The 19,883-nt window shown below is 50.2% G+C and overlaps 1 protein-coding gene across 1 annotated transcript in view; it reads left to right on the top strand.

Moving 5' to 3' along the window:
- Positions 1-5,272: 5,272 nt before the first annotated feature.
- Positions 5,273-19,883, top strand: part of BMT2 (base methyltransferase of 25S rRNA 2 homolog) — a gene marked incomplete at its 5' end in the record, with an annotated part of 54,681 nt that continues 40,070 nt past the window's right edge. The window contains 2 exon segments of the mRNA XM_029073284.1: positions 5,273-5,351; positions 5,354-5,398. Coding sequence (XP_028929117.1) covers positions 5,273-5,351; positions 5,354-5,398 — 124 coding nt within the window.

Raw genomic sequence — 19,883 nt, 5'->3', positions numbered from 1 at the left:
CCTACCCATTCCATTCCTAGCTTGGCCAGTGGCTAGCGAGTGGAAGGCAGCCTGCTACAAGTCAAAACTCATCATGCTGGACAGCAGCGGCAAGGGAGAGAGTCGAGGGCAGAGACTAAGTTTTACTCTGCGCGGAAGAAGGCGGCGGTAAACCACTTCTGAATATTTACCAAGAGAACTCTATGGATTCGCTGCTGGAACGACAGCAGATGGAGTGTTCTGGGAGACGTGTGTCCATGGAGCCGCTGTGGGGCAGAGACAACTCGACAGCATAAGACTCTCTGTATCTCTATCTCTTCCATCCCACCGCCGACCCCTTGCTGACGTCCTCCCTCTGCCCTGGAACTCCCTCTCTCTTCATAGCTGACAGAGAACCAACTCCCTTCAATAACCCTTTTACCAATCACATATCCCTTGAAGAGGAGCAGCATGGCCTAGAGGAGAGAGCACGGGCCTGGGAGTCAGAAGGACCTGGGCTCGATTCCCAGCTCTGCCGATTGCTTGCTGTGTGACCTTGAGCAGATTGCTTAACCTTCTCTGTGCCTCAGTTTCCTCAATTGCCAAATGGGGTTACCTGTTCTCACTCCTTCTTAGACTCTGAGCCCCCATGTGGGACAGGGACTGTGTCCTACTTAATTAACTTGGAACAGCTCTTAGAACGGTGTTTTCAATACTAAGTGTTGAACAAATGCCCTTTAAAAAAAGGTTTTTCCTGACTAAACCCTCATTGCCTTGTCAACCCTCCTCTCTGTGCTGACTATGCATTTGTGCTGTGTATCGCCTTAAGAATGTCGATGCCCCATCTGAGTATTTGAGTAAATATCCTTATACTCTATTGCCCCTAGTCTCCTCACGTAGAGTGTAAATCGATGCCTAGAATTCCTTAACTCCCATTCTCCTCCTAGACCCCCTCCAATCTGGCTTCCGTCCCTCCACTCTACCGAGACTGCTCTCTCTAAGGTCACCCATGACCTCCTTCTTGCCAATCAATGGCTCCTACTCCCATTCTGATCCTCCTTGACCTCTCTGCTGCCTTTGACACTGTCGAGACCAGCCCTCCTCCTCCATACCTTATCTCACCTTGGCTTCACGGACTCTGTCCTCTCCTGGTTCTCCTCTACCTCTCTGGCCGATCATTCTCCGGTCTCCTACGCCGGAGCCTCCTCCCCTCCCATCCTTTAACTGTTGGAGTTCCTCAAGGGTCAGTTCTTGGCCCTCTTCTGTTCTCCATTTACACTCACTCCCTCGGTGAACTCATCCGCTCTCACGGCTTCGACTACCATCTCTACGCAGATGACACGCAGATCTACATCTCCGCCCTGTCCTCTCCCCCTCCCTTCAGGCTCGCATCTCCTCCTGCCTCCGGGACGTCTCCACCTTGGATGTCGGCCCGCCACCTAAAACTCAACATGAGCAAGACTGAGCTCCTCATCTTCCCTCCCAAGCCCGGTCCGCTCCCAGACTTCTCCATCACCGTGGATGGCACGACCATCCTTCCCGTCCCGCAGGCCCGCAATCTCGGTGTCATCCTTGACTCATCCCTCTCGTTCACGCCACACATCCTATCCGTTACAAGACTGCCGGTTTCACCTCTACAATATAGCCAAGATCCGCCTTTCCTCTCCACCCAAACGCTACTTACTATTACGGGCTCTCGTTATATCCCGGCTAAGACTACTGTTGTTCAGCCTTCTCTCTGACCTCCCTTCCTCCTCTCTCGCCCCGCTCCGGTCTATTCTTCACTCCGCTGCCCGGCTCATCTTCCTGCAGAAACGATCTGGGCAATGTCACTCCCCTTCTTAAACAACTCAGTGGTTGCCTATCGACCTCCGCTCCAAACAAAAACTCCTCACTCTAGGCTTTCAAGGCTTCTCCATCACCTTGCCCTTCCTACCTCTCCTCCCTTCTCTCTTTCTACCGCCCACCCCGCACGCTCCGCTCCTCTGCCGCCCACCTCCTCGCCGTCCCTCGGTCTCGCCTATCCCGCGTCGACCCTGGGTCACGTCCTCTCACCGCGGTCCCTGGAAGCCCCTCCCTCCTCACCTCCGCCAACTGATTCTCTTTCCCTCTTCAAAACCTTACTTAAAAATCACCTCCTCCAAGAGGCGTTCCCAGACTGAGCTCCTCTTCCCCCTCTACTCCCTCTGCCATCCCCCCTTAACGTCTCCGCAGCTAAAGCCTCATTTTCCCCTTTCCCTCTTCTCTCCACCTCTCCCTTCCCATCCCCACAGCACTGTACCCGTCCGCTCAACTGTATATATTTTCGTTACCCTATTTATTTTGTTAATGAATTGTACATCGCCTTGATTCTATTTAGTTGCCATTGTTTTTATGAGATGTTCTTCCCCTTGACGCTGTTTAGTGCCATTGTTCTTGTCTGTCCGTCTCCCCCGATTAGACTGTAAGCCGTCAAACGGCAGGGACTGTCTCTATCTGTTGCCGACTTGTTCATCCCCAAGCGCTTAGTACAGTGCTCTGCACATAGTAGGCGCTCAATAAATACTATTGAATGAATGAATGAATGTAAATTACTTGTAGGAAGGGATTACATCTTCCAACTCGATTAATAGCGTACTGTCCAGCAAAATCATTGCTCTATCCTTATTGACTCCTGTGACCACTGCCCTCGCCAGTTGTTCTAGATGTTTAACTTCCTCCCCCATCTCTTAACCCTAATGATCTGGCACGTACTTTATTGAAAAACTGAAACGATTAGAAAATTGAAATCTAAAACCTTCCCTGCTCCTCCTGTCCTCTCCTCCCTCCTATCCCATCTTTAGCTCTCCCATCTTCCCAGCCGAATCTGAAAATGAGATCTCCTGCCTTCTCTAAAGTCGACCCCTCCCTCCACACCTTATCAAAGCACCCGCCCCCTCCCTTCCTTTCTCCCTGACGGCCATCTTCAACACTCCCCCACCGCCTTTAAAGATGCTCGTCTTCATGCTCCATGGCCCCGGGGCTCCCTCCGGTTATCACCCCATCTCCCTCCTACCCTTCCTCTCCAAACTCCACGAGTGAGTTATCTACACCCACTCTCTCCACTTCCTCTCCTCCAATTCCTCTCCCTGAACCCCTCCAATCTGGCTTCCATCCCCTTCCCTCCACCCGAAACCGCACTCTCAAAGGTCTTGCCTAGTGACAAGAGCACCGGCTTTGGGAGTCAGAGGACGGAGGTTCTAATGCCGGTTTCATCGCTCGCCTGCCGTGTGACCCGTGGGCGAGTCGCTTCATTTCTCTGGGCCTCAGTTCCCTCATCCGTAAAAAGGGGATCGAGCCAGGGCTGTGTCGCACTTAATTACTTCCTCTACCCCCGTGCTTTGGCATATAGTAAGACGCTTAACAAGTACATAATTATTATAATATAAATGATCTTCTCGCCAAGTTCAATGGCCTCTACTCCACCCTAATCCTTCTCAGACTCTCAGCTGCCTTCCGTGCTGTCAACCACCCCCTTCTCGCCGAAGAGATTATTCAACTTGGCTTCACTGACCCTGTCAAGCTCTCACCACTGGCTTTAAATACATCAATCACTTACCCCCTCCTTCCTTACCGTCGCCGCTGCCTATAACAGCCACGCTTGGTTCTTTCAAAGCTACCTTCTCACCGTACCTTGATCCCGTCTATCTCGCCGCTACTCCCTGGCCACATCCTGCCCCCGTTCGCCTCTCCCCGCCTCCACTACCCCAGACCATCCCTCTCCCGCACCTCCAGATCCATCTCCTCCCAAGAGGCCTGCCCCGATTAGGTCTCATTTCCACTTCTCCCACTCCTTCTGGGTGGCCTTTGACCTCCGATCTGAACAGAACCGGGTAAATTTATCGATCTCACGTCCTTCCTCTCCCCCCTCCCCCCCCAATACTCTACAGTTCGTGGGTAGGGAACGTGTTTCTCCACTGTGCTGCCCCCGCCCCGCCCCAAGAACTAAGTACGGTGCTCAGTCGCCCAATAAACCTCAAATACAACCGACTGATTGCTGTGCTTTCCCGAGTGCTTAGTCTCAGTTCCTCACTGTCAAGGGGATTAACTGGGAGCCTCACACGGGACAACCTGATGCCCTGTATCTCCCCCGCGCTGAGAACAGTGCTCGGCCCATAGTAAGCGCTTAACAAATACCAACATTATTAAAAGCAGAGCTTCGCGGTCACGGAAGGCGGAGGGCGAGGCGGAGGGGGGTATCTGTCGCCTTTTAGGAGAGGGTTAAGAAGCCTATCGGGTTCTTGGGTTCGTCCCTTCAGTCCGGTTTCTTGGGCGCCTCACTCTGCGCAAAGCACTGTGCTAAGCGCTTGGGAGAGGAGGCTACTACAGACCACCAACAGGTGCATTGGGCCCGGGCAGGGGGAAAAGGGAGGGGAGGGGAGGCGAGGGGAAGGGCCCCCCCGGTGCCCGACCCCCAAGCCCCGCTGCCCCGCGCGGGAGAGGCCGAGGACGGCGGCGGCCCCCGGGGCACCGAGGCGCCTCCTCCGCCGGCCCCTCACCGCCTCTAACGGCCCGCCACCCCGCCAGACACGGCCAGGGACAAACGGCTGCCCGCGGGACCCACGGGACGGGCAGGCGACGGAGCGGGACCCGGAGCGGGACCCGGAGCGGGAGGGAGCGGGAGGGAGCGGGAGGAGGAGGAGGAAGGAACGGGGAGGGGGAGGAGCGGGAGGGAGGAGGAGGAGGAGGGACAGGGGGAGGGGGGTGGAGGGGGAGGAGGGAGGAAGGGGGGAGGAAGAGGAGGAGAGGGAGGAGGAGCACCGCCTCGGGGCCGCGCAGCTCCCGCCAGCGAGCACGCGCACAAGCCGCGCGGCGGCCCCGGCCCCTCCCCCCGCCGTCCGTCGTCGTGCCGTCCGTCCCCCGCGCCTGCGCGTGGCCAGCTCTCTGGGGGGGGGGGGGGGAGGGGGGGGGGGGGGGGCCCTCTCGGGGCTCCGCGGTCTAGCGCTCCCCCTCCCCCCGCCTCCTCCGCCGCCCAAACAACCCCCGCCCGCCCATTGGTCCCCGCCGCTGTCCGTTTCCGCCCGGCCCTCGGACGCCCGCCCAATCGGGGGACCGCTGCGGGCCCTCGCGCCCCGCCCCTCCCCCGCCTCCCCGCCCCCGCCCGCTCCCGCTCACCGCTCCTGCTCCTGGGCCGCCGCTCCGACGGGCTCCGCTGGGGGACGGGGCGCGGGGCCGGGGCCCGGGGGCGGCGGCGGAGGAGGAGGAGGAGACATGGAGGCCGGGGCCGGGCCGGGGGGGCCGCGGCGCCGCTCACGAGAAGGGGGCCGGAGCCGGGGCCGGGGCCGGAGCCGGAGGCGGAGGCGGAGGCGGAGGCGGGCCGCCCCGGGAGCGGCAGCGGGAGCAGGAACGGAAGCTGGAGCAGGAGAAGCTGTCCGGGTGGTGAAGAGCGTCCACCGGCGGCTCCGCAGGAAGTACCGGGAAGGTAACCGAGGCCCGCAGCGGACCCGACCCGGAAGCGGGAGCGGGAGCGGGCGGCGCGCCCAGCCGGGGAGCCCGACCCAAAGCGCGCGCAACACACACACACACACACACAGAGACAGTCCGGCCCCCTCCCCGCCGCCCTCTCCTTTCTTTCTCTCGGCCCGCCCGCGCCGGGGGGGAGGAAGGAGCCTGGGGAAGAAGCGAGGCTGGATCACGCCCCCCCCAACCCTCCAACCCCCCCCCCCGAGCTGCTTCCAAAGGTCCCCGGGGCCGGTTCCCTCCCCGCGGTGCCGTCCCGGAGGCGGCCCGTCCCTAACAACGGCTCCCCAGGGCGACGATCCATTAACCGCCGCCGAGCGCTCAACAACGCCGCTTGGCACGTAATAGGCGCCTAACAGACACACTCGATGCTAGCGGGGCCGTTCTCTCCCCCTCCCCCGGAGGGAGTCCAGCCACCCCTCCCCCCCTCCAGCCCCCCGGGCCCCTGGTCCCAATCATTCATTCCATAGTGTCCTGTCGGGCGCTTAACTATGTGCGGAGCGCTGTGCTAAGCGCTTGGAATGGACAATTGGGCCCACAGAATAGAGACAATCCCCGCCCGACGACGGGCTCTCGGGCTGCTCAGGGCAAGGATGGTATTTATTGAGCGCTCACTGGTGCAGAGCACTGGATTAAGTGCCGAGAGCGTACAGGACCACGGGAGTCGGCAGGCAGGGCCCCTGCCAACCGTCAGCTTACGCGTTGGAGGGGGGAGATGGAGGTTAATAATAGTGTTGGTGTTTGTTAAGCGCTTACTATGTGCAGAGCGCTGTCTAAAGCGCTGGGGGGATACGAGGTGATCAGGTTGTCCACCGTGGGGCTCGCAGTTTTAATCAGATGAGATGATTGAGGCACGAGAAGTGAAGTGACGGGCCCCCAGTCTCCTAGCTGACAAGTGGCAGAGTCGGATTGCGAACCCAAGACCTCTGACTCCCAAGGCCGGGCTCTTTCCACTGAGCACGCTGCTTCTCTATGGGAACTGATCCCCGGAGAAACCCTTGGAGGTTAAACGCCCAACCTGGACGAGTCCTATCCAGCGCTCCTCCCTGGAGGAGGTGTTTGATCTGATTTATGATACCTTTGATTGACACTCGAAACCTTTGGAGATTTTTAACTGACCCTCCCTTCTCTTTTGCTCTCCTACTTCTCCCTCTCTCTCGTATCCCGAACCGTCTTATTTTTTGATTCGGTCGTGCTTCCAAGCTGTTCCATTCGACTCACGTGTGTTTTTTGTTTGTTTTCCTTTTTTCAACGAAGCACCCATGTCCTGGTCTGTTCAGTTGGCACTCCGTTGACAAGAGATTGCATTCGCTTTGCCCTGTTCTCTCGAGAGATGGCTAAAATGAGATAAAACAGTAAGCCTTCTCATTTTGAGAATCTTAGGGTCACACAACATGAAATCATTTTTTCAACAGTTACAGTGTTTGTTGAGCGCTTAGTCTGTGCTAAGCACTGTTCTAAGCGCTGGGGTAGACAGAAGGTAATGAGGTTGACCCTCGACCTCGTGGGGCCTCACGGACGGTCTCGATCCCCATTTTCCAGATGAGGTAACTGAGGCCCCAGAGAAGTGAAGTGACTTGCCCAAGGTCACATAGCAGACGAGTGGACGATACTTGCGATTAGAACCCATGACTCAGGCTCACCAAACCTGTGGCTCTTTTGCCACTCGGCCCGATCTGCCTCTCGATTAGTGATTCTTTTATTTACTACTACTGAAAAAAAAAATGGCTATTTTCTTAGATATGAACCCCTCATGAAAGAATCCCTCAATTCTTAGAGCCTCACCGTGAAAGATAGACCAACTTAAGTGTGATCACTTCTGACTTTGAGCCCTCAAAGTCAGGGTTCAAATTCTGCAGAATTTTTGCTTACTTTTTGCTATGTGTTTCATAATCTTGATGGATTGAGATTTTCAGATGGTGGGAGACATTTAAGGCATAACAAAGAAGAAACGTGAAAAAACTTGAGGTCTCTTTCTACAGTAAGCAGTACCTTTATTGTTGGTGATGGTCTTGGTTAAGCCGCTTACTATGTGCCAAGCACTGTTCCAAAGCACTGGGGTAGGTATAAGGTAATCAGGTTGTCCCAGGTGGAGCCCACAATCTTCATCCCCATTTTACAGATGAGATAACTGAGGCACAGAGAAGTCAAGTTGGCTTGCCCAGGGTCATACAGCAGACAAGTGGCAGAGCTGGGATTAGAACCCATGTCCTCTGACTCCCGAGCCAGGGCTCTTTCCACTAGGCTGCTTCTCTGGAGCAACCACTTTGTGTGGTGTATACTAGGCAATTTGTAAAGTGTAGACTAATGAAGTGGCATATGTTCCCTGCCCTCAAGAAGCTTATTTTTAAAAAAATTAGAAAATTCAGGCCTTCCCTTTTTTTTCTTAACACTGTGCTTGATATCACATTTTGCCAATAGTCTCTAAAAGTCAACAGTTCAGGTTTTCCAAAAGTCACTTTTTAAGTTTAAACTAACACAAAGCACTGTGTTGTTTTTTTTTCAACTCATAGAAATCTAAAACAGTCATTTTAATTAGTGATGTTTATTGAGCCCATACTGTGTGCAAACGTGCTGTACTGAGTGCTTGGGAGAGTACGGTACAAAAGAGTCGGTATAACGTGTTCCCTGCTAGAAATCTAAAATAATCATTTAATGAATGGTATTTATTGAGCCCTTACTGTGTGCAAAGCACTGTACTGAGTGCTTGGGAGAGTACTGTACAAAAGAGTCGGTATACATGTTCCCTGCTCATAAAGAACTTACAGTCTGGAGCAGGAGTCATATATCGATATAAATAAATAAATTCTGGATATGTACATAACTGCTGAGGGTGGAGTATCATGGGCTAAAAGGGTACAGATTCAACTGCATAAGGGATGAGGAAGGGAGAGGGAGTAGGGGAACAGGGCTTAGTCAGGGAAGGCCTCTCGGAGGAGATGCGATTTTAATAAGGCTTTGCTACTGGGGAGAGGGGTGATCTGTCTTATATGAAGGGGGAGGGAGGATGTGGACAAGGAGTCGGTGGAGAGAGAGACGAGATCGAAGCACAGTAAGTAAGTGTGTGGACTGCCTTGTAGTGGGAAATCAGCAAGGTAAGATTAAGCGGGGGCAAGATGATCTGGTGCTTTAAAGCCGATGGTAAGGAGTTTTGGTTTGATGCGGAGGTGGGTGGGTAGCCTCTGGCTGTTCTTGAGTGGGGAGGTGGGAACTGAATTTTTTACTTTTTTTTAATGAACGGGGTAACCGAGTTGGATAAAATCAGGAAGCAGGGAGGTCAGCAGGGAGGCTGATGCAGTAGTCAGGGTGGGATATAATTGCTTCTAGAGCTGCCTAGGCGCAGTTTGGAGGAAGAAGAAAAGCAAATTTTAACGCTCTTCTCCTCTCCTAAAGTTGTGAAGCTTTCCTGTGTGTGAGGTTTCGTGTTTGCGAGTTGGTGATTGAGCCGTCCCACTTCTCCAAACTTGGTTTTTGAACAGAATCACTAGAAACTAGTTCCGTTCCAGAAGCCAAAACCAGCTTAATGAGAGCAGGACTTGGTCAGGCACCTCCGAAGATAACTGTTGTTTGAGGATTTAGTGAGGTAGCACCGGGGAAAAGGGAGTATGCTAATGGTAGAGTTAAGATGTTGAAAGTTGTTTTTTTAAAGGATTCTTTTTCCCCAGCCCACATCTTAGTCAATAAAAAGGAGCGGTTACCATAGCAACTGTTGCATCATTCTTGATCTTCAGAGAATGCACTTACATAATGGCATTTGTTTTAGATTTTTACATTGTTTAGAGAGATGTTGAAATAAATGGACGGACTTTCCTTAGGTTTAGAGGGTCTAGATGGCTTATCCTTACCTTCCTAATAAGATGAGGTGATCACATCGGGTAATGTTGTGCTTCAATTCCTGACCTCCCTTTGGAGTCAGAATAGGTGTCTACTTAGTTTACCAGGGGTTACTATCAGCACGTGTGCGATCATCTTTAAAAGGCATGTTAACACACGCTTACTGCTCACATGTTAAAACCTGGATGTTAATCATGGGAACACCTCTTGTTTCTAATTAGGGTTCGCAGTTGAGGGTTATCCTGCCGGGTGGGATTTGTGAAGCGGGGAAGTGACCTGATCTGTTTCTGGCCACCCACGACTTCTGGCAATCCTTAGAGACTGAAAGCAAGAGGTTGTTTCTTAATTATCTAAATTGTTGGATCTTGGATTCTGTCAATAGTCTAGACTCCCCAGACTACTTCTTCCTCGGTCCCAGGCCTTGATTCAGAGCATCTCTCTGGGAGCCCAGGGGAGGGTCTCAAGGGTCAAATTGGCCTGATGAGCAGGTTCTTCTCCATTTACAGTTCTGGTCAGAACTCAGCTGCCATTTTATCACTAGGAGAGTGAGGAGGAAGGCCCGCAGGAGCAGCTGAGAAAAAGACTGTGAGGGCCTTTACAGCATAGTTTTTTAAAATTTGTGTGTGTGTGTGTGTGTTGTTGCCTTTGTTTAGGTGATTTCTGATCATATAATAATAATTGTGTTATTAAGTGCTCGCTCTGTGCCAGGCACTGTAATAAGCGCTGGAGTGGCTACAAAATAATTTAGTTGGACAGAGTGTCTGTTCCACGTAGAGCTCCCAGCCTGAATCCCCATTTTACAGATGAGGTAACTGAGGCACAGAGAAGTGAAGGGACTTGCCCAAGGTCACCAGCAGACAAGTGGCGGAGCAGGGATTAGAACCCAGGTCCTTCTGACCCCCAGGCCCGTACTCTGTGCACTTGGCCACGCTGTTTCAGACAAGGGTAGACCTTTTAGCCAACCAGTCGGATCCAAATTTTTTATTCACGTCACAAGAGCCGTGGGCAGGCATATAATAAGAAACAGCATGTTTTGCCCTCCTAAACAAAGACTTCATTGTTTAATCAGATCAGCCTGATATCTACACCACCAAGCAGGGAGCTGAAGTAGAGACATGTGTTATTTCAGATGCCTTTGCATGATTTTTCCCGTAATCCCGCACTTTGAAAGAGCACTTGCATCATACCCACTTTACTTGATGATTCTTCTTCCTGAGTTTAGTGTAGCCCTTGCCAGAGTTCAAGGAAATACGTTGAAAGGAGGTCAGCACTGACCCTAAAATTCCCCCTTGCTTTTGTGCCTTGCCCATCCTTTTTTTTTTTTCCCTTTCTCCAAACCTGTGATCCACCAACTGCACCTTGGCAGCACATCAGCCTTCCTTGTTGATTCCCCACATTCCTATCCTCTTCCCTGAGGGCTTCTTCTGTGAAAAATAATCCTTCGGCCAAGGCCGGTCCGGCCCAGAAGCAACTACAAAGAAGGGAGTACCCCCCACTCTCACCCCCCATGCGAAATGGAACCCTCAAGATGGATCTGCCCCAGTGACAGAGTTCCAAAGAGAATGCAGCCACTTTCACCACCTCAGGCCACTAAACATGGGGATGCAGCGTACCAAGTTGGGATGAGGTGAAAAATGGATTTTCAATTGACACTTATTTCATGTAAAAAAAAAAAAATCCCTGGAGAAGGGAGGGGACAGATTGCAGGGGGAGGGTGGGGGGGGCGATAGATCAAAACAAAAACTCTCGTCAATCAATGCTGTTTAAGTGCTAATTATGTGCAGGGGCACTGTCCTAAGCGGTTGGGGAAAGTACTGTATAGTAGAGTTGGTAGATCTGATCCCTGATCTATGCCCACAAGTAGGCCCCTTGACTGGAGTTGTTTTTAAACTAATATGGACAAGCAAGAGAATTTTCATGCTCATTTTCCCAAGAACAGACTTTTGAAATTCCTGAAGAAAATTGGGATAACCTGTCATTCATCTGTTTTTAATCACAGGTTTCTGGGCCAACTTTTTCCTTCCAGGGTTTCTGAGAAATGTGGGGCAAGAGGGCCTGAGGTGGGGAAAAAAAGCAAGGCAACTGATTTAATTTATGCACTCATGCCCGACAAACCTTAAATAAGCTTACCTTTGAAAGCTTTCCTTTTCCTCTTCCAAACTAGTTGCTTCTCTGTCAAAGTAGAGCCCGCCACACCCGTTCTGATAGGAAATCAGACAGGATTCCCTTCTAGGAGAGTGTCATGGCTTAATTCAGCAGACCAAGTGACTGGGGAGAGTGATTGTCCGGGAAAGGGCTATTGGAGATGCAAAAAGCCACTCCAAGGGGGTCGAAGGACAAAAGTTGAATAATCGGCTACACTAAAAAGAGAGGAAACCCAAATAAAAAAGAGTCCTGTGTGTTCACACCAGTTCAGATAGTTCCTTAGTCACTTGCCAGTTGTCACCCACATTTTTCTTTGGATCTTACTGATGAACTCTAGACTGTAAACTCGTTGTGGGCAGGGGACGTCTGCTCCCGGGGCCCTTATTACCATTCTGTGCACATAGTAAGTGCTCAATAAATATCACTGATGGATTGATTTTCGAATACTTTAGCGGTTGAATTTTCCCTGTTGAAATCTATTCAGAGCTTTTAGATGTTAGCTAAGAGTAGCTGTTATAGCTTATTCCGTCAGCGATTTTTCCTATAATGTCACCTCTACGTGTAATCATTTTATAAATGGAACTGTATTTGTAACAATGGCCACGTCGGAATGGGTCAGGTGAAATTTTCGAAGAGGTTTTTTTTCAGAATAAAGAAAAAATCCTCTTCTGGCAACCACTGGGGAGAAAATTAGCCTCAGCAGGGCTTTATTCTCCGCAGTCAGGATTGAGCAGTTTTTGAGTGATCCCATCATGGGATCTCTGATGCAGTCCACTCTCCCATCTCATCCCCTACCTGTTGTCCAATCCAATTGGCCTGTATCTACCCCAGCGCTAAGTACAGTGCCTGGCACAGTAGTAAGTGCTTAACAAATAGCATTATTGTCATTTATGTTATTACTGTCTTCCTCTCTAGGTACTAAGCTTAACAGGGAGTACAGGGACTCCCGGCCTTCTTGGGCTGACTGCTGGAATGAAGGGGGCGCATACAAGGAAACCAGTTTCCTGGGAGAAGGTCCCGTCTGCACGTTCTCAGTCTTACCTCTTTGACCCTTTCCATGCTGAGTGACAAAAGGCTAGTATCCCACACTCTAACACAGATGTCTCGACAGGACTGAGTCAGCGCTATGAATGTCACCTCTTCCACCAGTCCATTAATCAATCCAGCAATTGGTATATGATTGAAAACCTGCTGCATGCGGAGCACTAGTCTGAGCACTTGGGAGAGTTGTTTTCTTATGCTGTGGAGTCGTGGCTGACCCACGGCACGCCATGGGACGCATCTCTTCCCAGAGGTACCCGCGCTTCCATCGGCAGTCGTTCTGGTAGTGTATCCTGAAGTCTTCCTGTAAAAAATACAGATGTGGTTTACCATCGCCTCCTTCCGCGTGATAAAGGAAGGTCTCTGCCCTCGACTCCCTCCCGTGCCGCTGCTGCCCAGTGTGGGTGAGTGTTGACTTGCAGCAGTCGCCTTCCACTCGCTATTCACTGCCCAAGCTAGAGATGAACGGGTGTGCCTCTGTTTTGACTCCCCCCCGTAGTCTGAGACTGGCAGAGTACTGGAAACTCTCCAGGTGCCAAACCCTGAGAAGGTTCTTGGGAGAGAACAGAGAGTAATAGACCTGATCCCTGCCCCTCCAGGAGTTTACATCTAGTGGTGAGGTTTGTTACGTGAAGACACATCCCAATTCAAGGGCTTGGCTGCGTTCCTGCCTGGCTGGAAGGGTTGGGTGCGGGCCAGGAGCGAATCTTACTGTTTCATCATCTTGAGCCGTGTCTGCCTCGACAGGAGAGTCTGCGAGAGGAGTCTGTGGCCAGGGCAGTCGGCGGTTTGGTGGCTGGTCAGGGTGGGGCCCCTCAGGGCAGCGCTTGGCCGCGTCCATCCTGGCCAAGAACACAGCTGCCGCCCCAGATTAGAGCTGGGATGGTGACCCCTCCTGGCCCGTGTCGGACCCAGCGCTCTTTGGAGGCCGGGCGGGGTTCCGTCCTGACTAAGACACGCCAGAGGTGGTCCCACAGCTGCGCTGGCTTTGGAGTAAACTCTCGAAGTGACATCAGAAGATCCTCGTCCCACTCTAAAAATCAAAAAGTCTTTTCATCCAAACTCAGCACTTTTAGTTCACTTTTAGTTCAGATAGCCGCTAAGGAATTGGCCTTCATTCTTTGGAAGGGGAAAGGGGATTTGAGGTGTGAAGACGTGGGAAGAGGAGGAAGGGGGCCAGGGGGCAGAAGGGGGAGCCCAATCCTACGTAGGCAAAGCCAAAACTCTTGATGGACTCGGACTCTCCCCCAAAAGTTAACAAGCTAGGCCTCTGTTGGAGAGTTTTCAAGGGGGCAGCCTACCCTGGAAAGTACCCAGATCTCAGTTACTTGCTGAGAGAATCACCAGGCCTACTAGAGGAGTCTTCCACATAGTCCTGTCTCCCCTTTCCACCCCTTCCCCACCCAGCAGTTGCCTGTTCCCAGCCTTACTTGGGGGAGCACCCTATATCCCGGAACCTGTTGACCAGTTCTCTCGTGATTTATTGCCCAATGACTAATTCCCTTCTGTCTACGTGATAGACAACCATTCCCCGGAGTTTGAATTTCTGAATTGTCAGCTGCAGGGCTGCCTCTGATTTCAAGTGCACAAGGGAGCTGAGAATTGGAGGGAAAATATCTTCTAGTAAATCAGTTGACATATCACTTGGATCCTTGTGATTGAATAAGTTCTGCGGGATTTTTAGGTGCTGAAGTTGCTTAAACTCAGGTGGTGTGGGCAGCCTTTCCCTTAATTATGAATATTTGCACCAGTTAAATTGTCCAAACTGCCTTGTAGGATTGAAAAGTTTACAGTTACAATCTGAGAGAGAGCGAGAGAGAGACATGTGACGTGTACTAGGATATTATTCTGATGGTGTAAACTCTTTACCTTGATAATAAGCTTGCCCTACAGCTGAAGCACATCTTGTACTTGCTTTAAATTAGAGTAGAGCAGAGGGTAATGATGGTAATATCCTTGTTTTCTCCCTGTATTCCTACCCTGCAATCATTCACTATCCTTGTCAACTCCCATCTCATCCGTGTCTTATCTCTTCCTCACTACTGCTCCTCTCCCTCCAAATTCTTTCTGGTAGATAGGCAGCTTTGTCCAACAGGTAAGGTGTTTAGCAGCCTGCTTGATTCACTTTCGTAATGTCTTATAAAATAGCAGCTGTGAAACTGCTCTCTTTTTTGCAAGGACCTTCCGAGGTTCCCCTTTTAATTGCATGGCTCTTCCGTACTTTTAAAACGGATCGAATTTTGATAGGGATCAATGGAGTGTATGTGTGTGTGTGTGTGTGTGTGCGCGCCGCGCGCGTGCGCAAGAGCTAGAATGCTGTGTTTTCTGCTTGGGAATTCAAATGGCTTTTTTTTCAAGCTTTTCCTATTTCTGCATACATATACAGCCATGCAAACCATTTCATCCATGTACTCTTTTCTTTTTCTTTCCCTTCTTTTCCCCCCTTGGGATGGGGAGATGTTCTAAATTGAAAAATCCCTTTGCTGGAGTGCTCCTAGAGGGCTGCAGTACATCCTCCACTAGTATGTTATTGGAAGTTAATTGTTCTTAAGACAGGAAATTAGTAAAGTTTAAGGATAAAGAATGATAAATACGAAGAAATTTGAAAATGCTGCCCTTTAAAGTAGTGTCAGTACTTTGGGACAGTGAAATGTCTGTTGCCCTCTTAGATTGGTTTTCCATTTGTTTTAACACTCTTTCTAAAAAGAGGAAATAGCACACCCACATCAACAAAGTACTTAAGGCAAATCTGTCATACCGACAGAGTCAAACCACTTCCCTTGAGCAGTTCTTGTTAACTTTTAATATACCAAAAAGTGTCTTACTTGTCCTACATCCTTTCAGAGATCATGATGGCCTGGGTGATCTTAAAGTAAAAATTGAACTCAGAGACCATTTAACTCCTTGTGAAATGTAAATATGTAATATTCAAACTGCAGCCCTGATGTGAGTCTCCATATGTAAATTATGCCCTTTTAGCTCAATCAATGTTATTGTTGGGAGCATGTACTGTGTGCGGAGGACTGTGCTAAGCACTCGGGAGAGTGCAATGCAATACACCTTCCCTGCCTATATTGAGCTTACAGACAGACATCAAAATAAATTATGGCTACCTCTGTAATTACCGTGGGGCTGAGAGTGGAGTGAATATCAAGTGATTAAAGAATACAGATGCAAATACATAGGTGTTACAGAAGGACGGGGGTAGGGGAAATGAGGGCTTATTTGGGAAGGCCTCTGGGAGGAGCTAATAAGCCTTTAAATAAGGCTTTGAAGGTGGGGAGAATGGTGTCTGTCATATTTGGAGAGTGAGGGAGTGCCAGGCCAGGAGGGAGGATGTGGACATGGGGTTGGTGGGGAAGTAGACGTGATCGAGGTAACAGTGAGTAGGTTGGCGTTGAAGGAGTGAAGCGTGTGGGCTGAGATGTAGTAGGAAATCAGTGAGGTAAGATGGGGCGTGAGCTGACTGAGCGCTTTGCAGGCTATGGAAGGGAGTTCTGTGTGATGTGGGGTGGATCAGAACCACTGGAGGTTCTTGAAGAGTGGGGAGACATGGACTGAATGGCCTTTTAGAAAAAAGTTTTAAAAACTTTTTTAGAAAAAAAGCAGAGTAAAGTAAGGACTGACTGGGAGTGGGGAGTAACAGGAGGCAGGGAGGTCAGCGAATAGACCGATACAGTAGGTCGAGGCGGGATATGATAAGTCCTTGCATCATCCTCCTGGCAAATTTGGATGGAGAGCAAAGGCGGATTTTAGTAATGTTGTGAAGGATGAACTGAGAGGATTTAGTGACAGATTGACTATGTGGATTGAATGAGAGGGATGAGTTGAGGATAACTCCCAGGTTATGGGCTGTGGAGACAGGGAGGAAAGAAGTGTTGTCTACTGCTAGGGGAATCACTGGGAAGGGGCAGGGTTGGGTGGGAAGATGAGTTCTGTTTTAAACACGTTGAGTTTGAGGTGTCAGTGGATCATCCAAGTATAGGTGTCCTGAAGGTAGGAAATGTGAGACTGGCAGAGAGAAGGAAAGAGGTCAGGCCTGGAGAGTTTAGATTTGGGGATCATCCCTTGATGATTTGTAGCTGAAGCTGTGGGAGTGAGTGAATTCTCTGAGGGAATGGGTGTAGATGGAGAATAGAAAGGACTCTAGCGAAAGTGGCCGAGTTTCTCTGCCACAGCTTTAAACTTTCCAGCTTCGTTACTGTTACGCGTTGAATGGCCTTAGTTTGCTAGCTCTTGTTCGCTGACCTTTAAGTGCTCAAAGTCAGGGCCCCTCACATCATCATCATCAAAACCAGTGGTATATTTGAGCGTGCTTACTGTGTGCAGAGCAGTATACTAAGGCTTGGGAGGGGACAGTATAACAGAGTTGGTAGAACTGTTCTTTTGCCCACAACGAGTTTACAGTCTAGAAGGAAGGCAGACACTAATGTAAATAAATCATTTATGATATATAATTGTAATGAATAGTTTATTTATAACCCTGACCCTCTAAAACTTATCCTTGACTTCTGTCACAGTTGTCCAACAACGTTCTAGGTCTTCAAATGCTGGTTCATTTAAAAAAATTAATGGAACATGAATACAGTCGAAATGTTATGCCTGCCAGTTAACTGTGGTGTCTGATAACCTGAAGGCCAACGCCTCTAGCCTCTTCTGCCCTCTTCCTCCCTTGCTCCACTCCTCTTTTCCCCCAGTCTCTGGCCCTCCCAGCAGCTGCCTTTTGCAAGAGAGCTCTGGTAAACTTGGATAATAATAATACCTGTGCTATTTGTTAAGCTCTTTCTGTGTGCCAGGCACTGTACTAAACGCTGGGATGGATACAGGAAAATAGGGTTGGACACAGCCCCTGTCCCACATAGGGCTCCCAGTCTTAATCCCCATTTTACAGCTGAGGTAATCGAAGCATAGAGAAGTGAAGTGACTTGCCCAAGGTCACACAACAGAACAGTAGCAGAGCTAGGATGGTGCCCTCACTGCCTACAGAGGGAAGAGACTGTGGGATGCTGCCAATCTGATGTTTCTTGCCCTTCCTTGTTCCTCCCCCCCGTGTTCCGCCAAGAGGCAGTGCCAAGAGGGATGAGGTCTACAGAAATGGGATCCATGGAAGACTGCATTGCCATTTATGAGGTGGAAGGAGCAGCCCTGGAGATTTGTATTGCTTACCCATGTGGACTCTTTCCTTCCCCTCCCCAATTTCTCCTGCTTGCCCTGCCTCGGTGGGCATTAGTAGCCCCACAGCGGTCAAGGAGGCTTGGAGCGAGTCTCTGCCACCACGGATAGGCCAGGGAAAGGTCTGTGAGGGCTGCCTGGGCAGTTTGGGTCACTGAGGCTGTTCTGGCATCTCCCTCTTCCCACCTCCTGATCAACCTCGGAGACCCCTGTAAGCCACGGCTCTTTTTGGCAACTGACCCACATTCTAAAGGCCTCTTACTGTAAATCCCTTCACAAACACTGAAAGGAATCAATTCTCGTTCCAGGCCCGAGTGTTGCATTCAACAATACTGGTTTCATTTGGGAGGGTGACGACGAGTCCTTGCCACTCCTCTGAAACATCATTTAAGCCTGAACTGTGTCTTCGATCCAAGTGTGTTGGTGGTAGGTGGGTGAGAAAGTGTGGTGCCCTAGAGCACAAGTACATTTCAGCGTGGCCTTGTGGAGACAGGAACCTAAGGGAATAACACCTTTTGAGCTGCTAGACGGTAGGAAATCCCAGCCCAGCTGGCAGTTCTACCCTCTTGTGACCTCCGCTGCTTCACTGTCCCAGCGACAGCTCAGTGTGGCTTAAAAGAAACTTTGGAAGAGTGCAGAGTAGGAGGCAAGACAGGCAACAGCCACCCTGAAAACAATTATATGCTTGTAGCAGATTATTTAGTTTCCAGGGGAGAACAGGTGGGTTGTAGAGGGGAGGGAAAGGGAATGAGAAGCCCAAAGGGGTTGATTTTTTTTTTTCCCCCGTTTGCATCCTAAGTGACTGTTGCTATGCCCTGGAAGTCTTGGCTGAGAGTGATGTTTATCCATTGTAAGGCTCTTGGTAAACGTGTAAGCAAAATAAGGGGCAGTCCCCATGCACATGAAAAAGGGTTTCTTCTGTACCCACATGTTTGCTTTTTCCTCTCCTTGTTTGCAGTAAAGGGGTTACCTCAATTCAGGACTTTCTTCTTCACTACATGTGGAAAGTCTTTCCCCTCTCCCTTGCCCTCTAGCCCTACTGCCTGGCTGTTGAGTGTGCCTTCCCTCCATTTCTCCCTCATTATGCTTTTGTGGGGTGCCTCTGTAAGCTATTTTCCTACAAGTTCTTGGAGGCTTTTGTTGGACTTCGTCCCCTCCCGTTTTCAACCTACTTTCCTTGTTTTTCTAATGGCCTTGTGAGCATAATTCATTTCAGCTGTTATCGTTTGCTAGAATGCTTATCGAGCACCTCCGATTTGGTTTCCATGAAAGGCAATGGGCGTGGACTTGATTTTGATTTTTGTATTTTTCTTCGTCTTTTGTTTCTCTATTTAATTTGGTAGTGAGTCTGCCCGGCCTGCTTCCGAATCCTCTGTAGCACTTTTGGGCCTTAATGCCGTCCCACTAAGGATCGTTTCCCTTTCCATATCCTGGTTCTTTGTTTCCATTCCTGGTATGTCTTCTTCCTTTCGCGCGGGAACACCGCTCAGTCTTGTTAACATAGTTGCTCCCTCCCCTTACATCTCTAACCCCCTTTGTTTATTCCTTGTGAACCCAGAAGCCCCAGAATTTAGTATTTATTCATTTTAGCCTATGATCTTTTAATGTTTCAGTTGTCCACTGACAAATTTCCCCCAAGATGAATGATTATTACATTAAAATAAGCAGAAAACCATTTCTATGGTATCTGAGGAAGGCTTTGGCAGTGCCCATGAGAGGTGGCATCCAGAGTATGCTGGGCAGCCTTTGAGCCCTTGGTTGGATATCTGTGAATAGACAGTTGTTTGGGGTTCTTTTTTCCCCAATTGGAGCTGTGTTTAGTAGATTCATCATCTGTATTCAATGCTTGGAGAGTACTGCAGAGTTGGTAGTACATGTTCCCTGGCCACAACAAGCCTACAGTATAGAGGGTGAGACAGGTATTAATATAAGTAAATAATTACGGGTATGAGCAGTGTAAGTGCAGAGGAGTCGGGGGAGGCGGTGAATACCGGAGTGTCCAAAGATCCAAGTGCGTAGACAACGTAAGAGGGGAGAGGGAATCGAGGAAAGAGGACTTAATCGGGGAAAGGCCTCTTGGAGGAGCTGTTGCCTCAGTAAGGCTTTTGGAGATGGAGAGCGTGGTCCGTCTGGTGTATATGGAGGGTGGGGAAGTTCCAGGCTAGCGGGAAGATGTGGAAAAGGGATTCATGAAAGGAGAGCCATCCCTGAAGCTCGTGGAAACTTTTTCAGTAATGATGGGGCCAGTATTTGAC

The sequence above is a fragment of the Ornithorhynchus anatinus genome, chromosome 10, assembly GCF_004115215.2.
Source record: "Ornithorhynchus anatinus isolate Pmale09 chromosome 10, mOrnAna1.pri.v4, whole genome shotgun sequence".
NCBI lineage: Eukaryota > Metazoa > Chordata > Mammalia > Monotremata > Ornithorhynchidae > Ornithorhynchus > Ornithorhynchus anatinus.
Note: the sequence above shows the minus strand (reverse complement) of the source record. Positions and strands in the feature narration are given on the sequence as shown.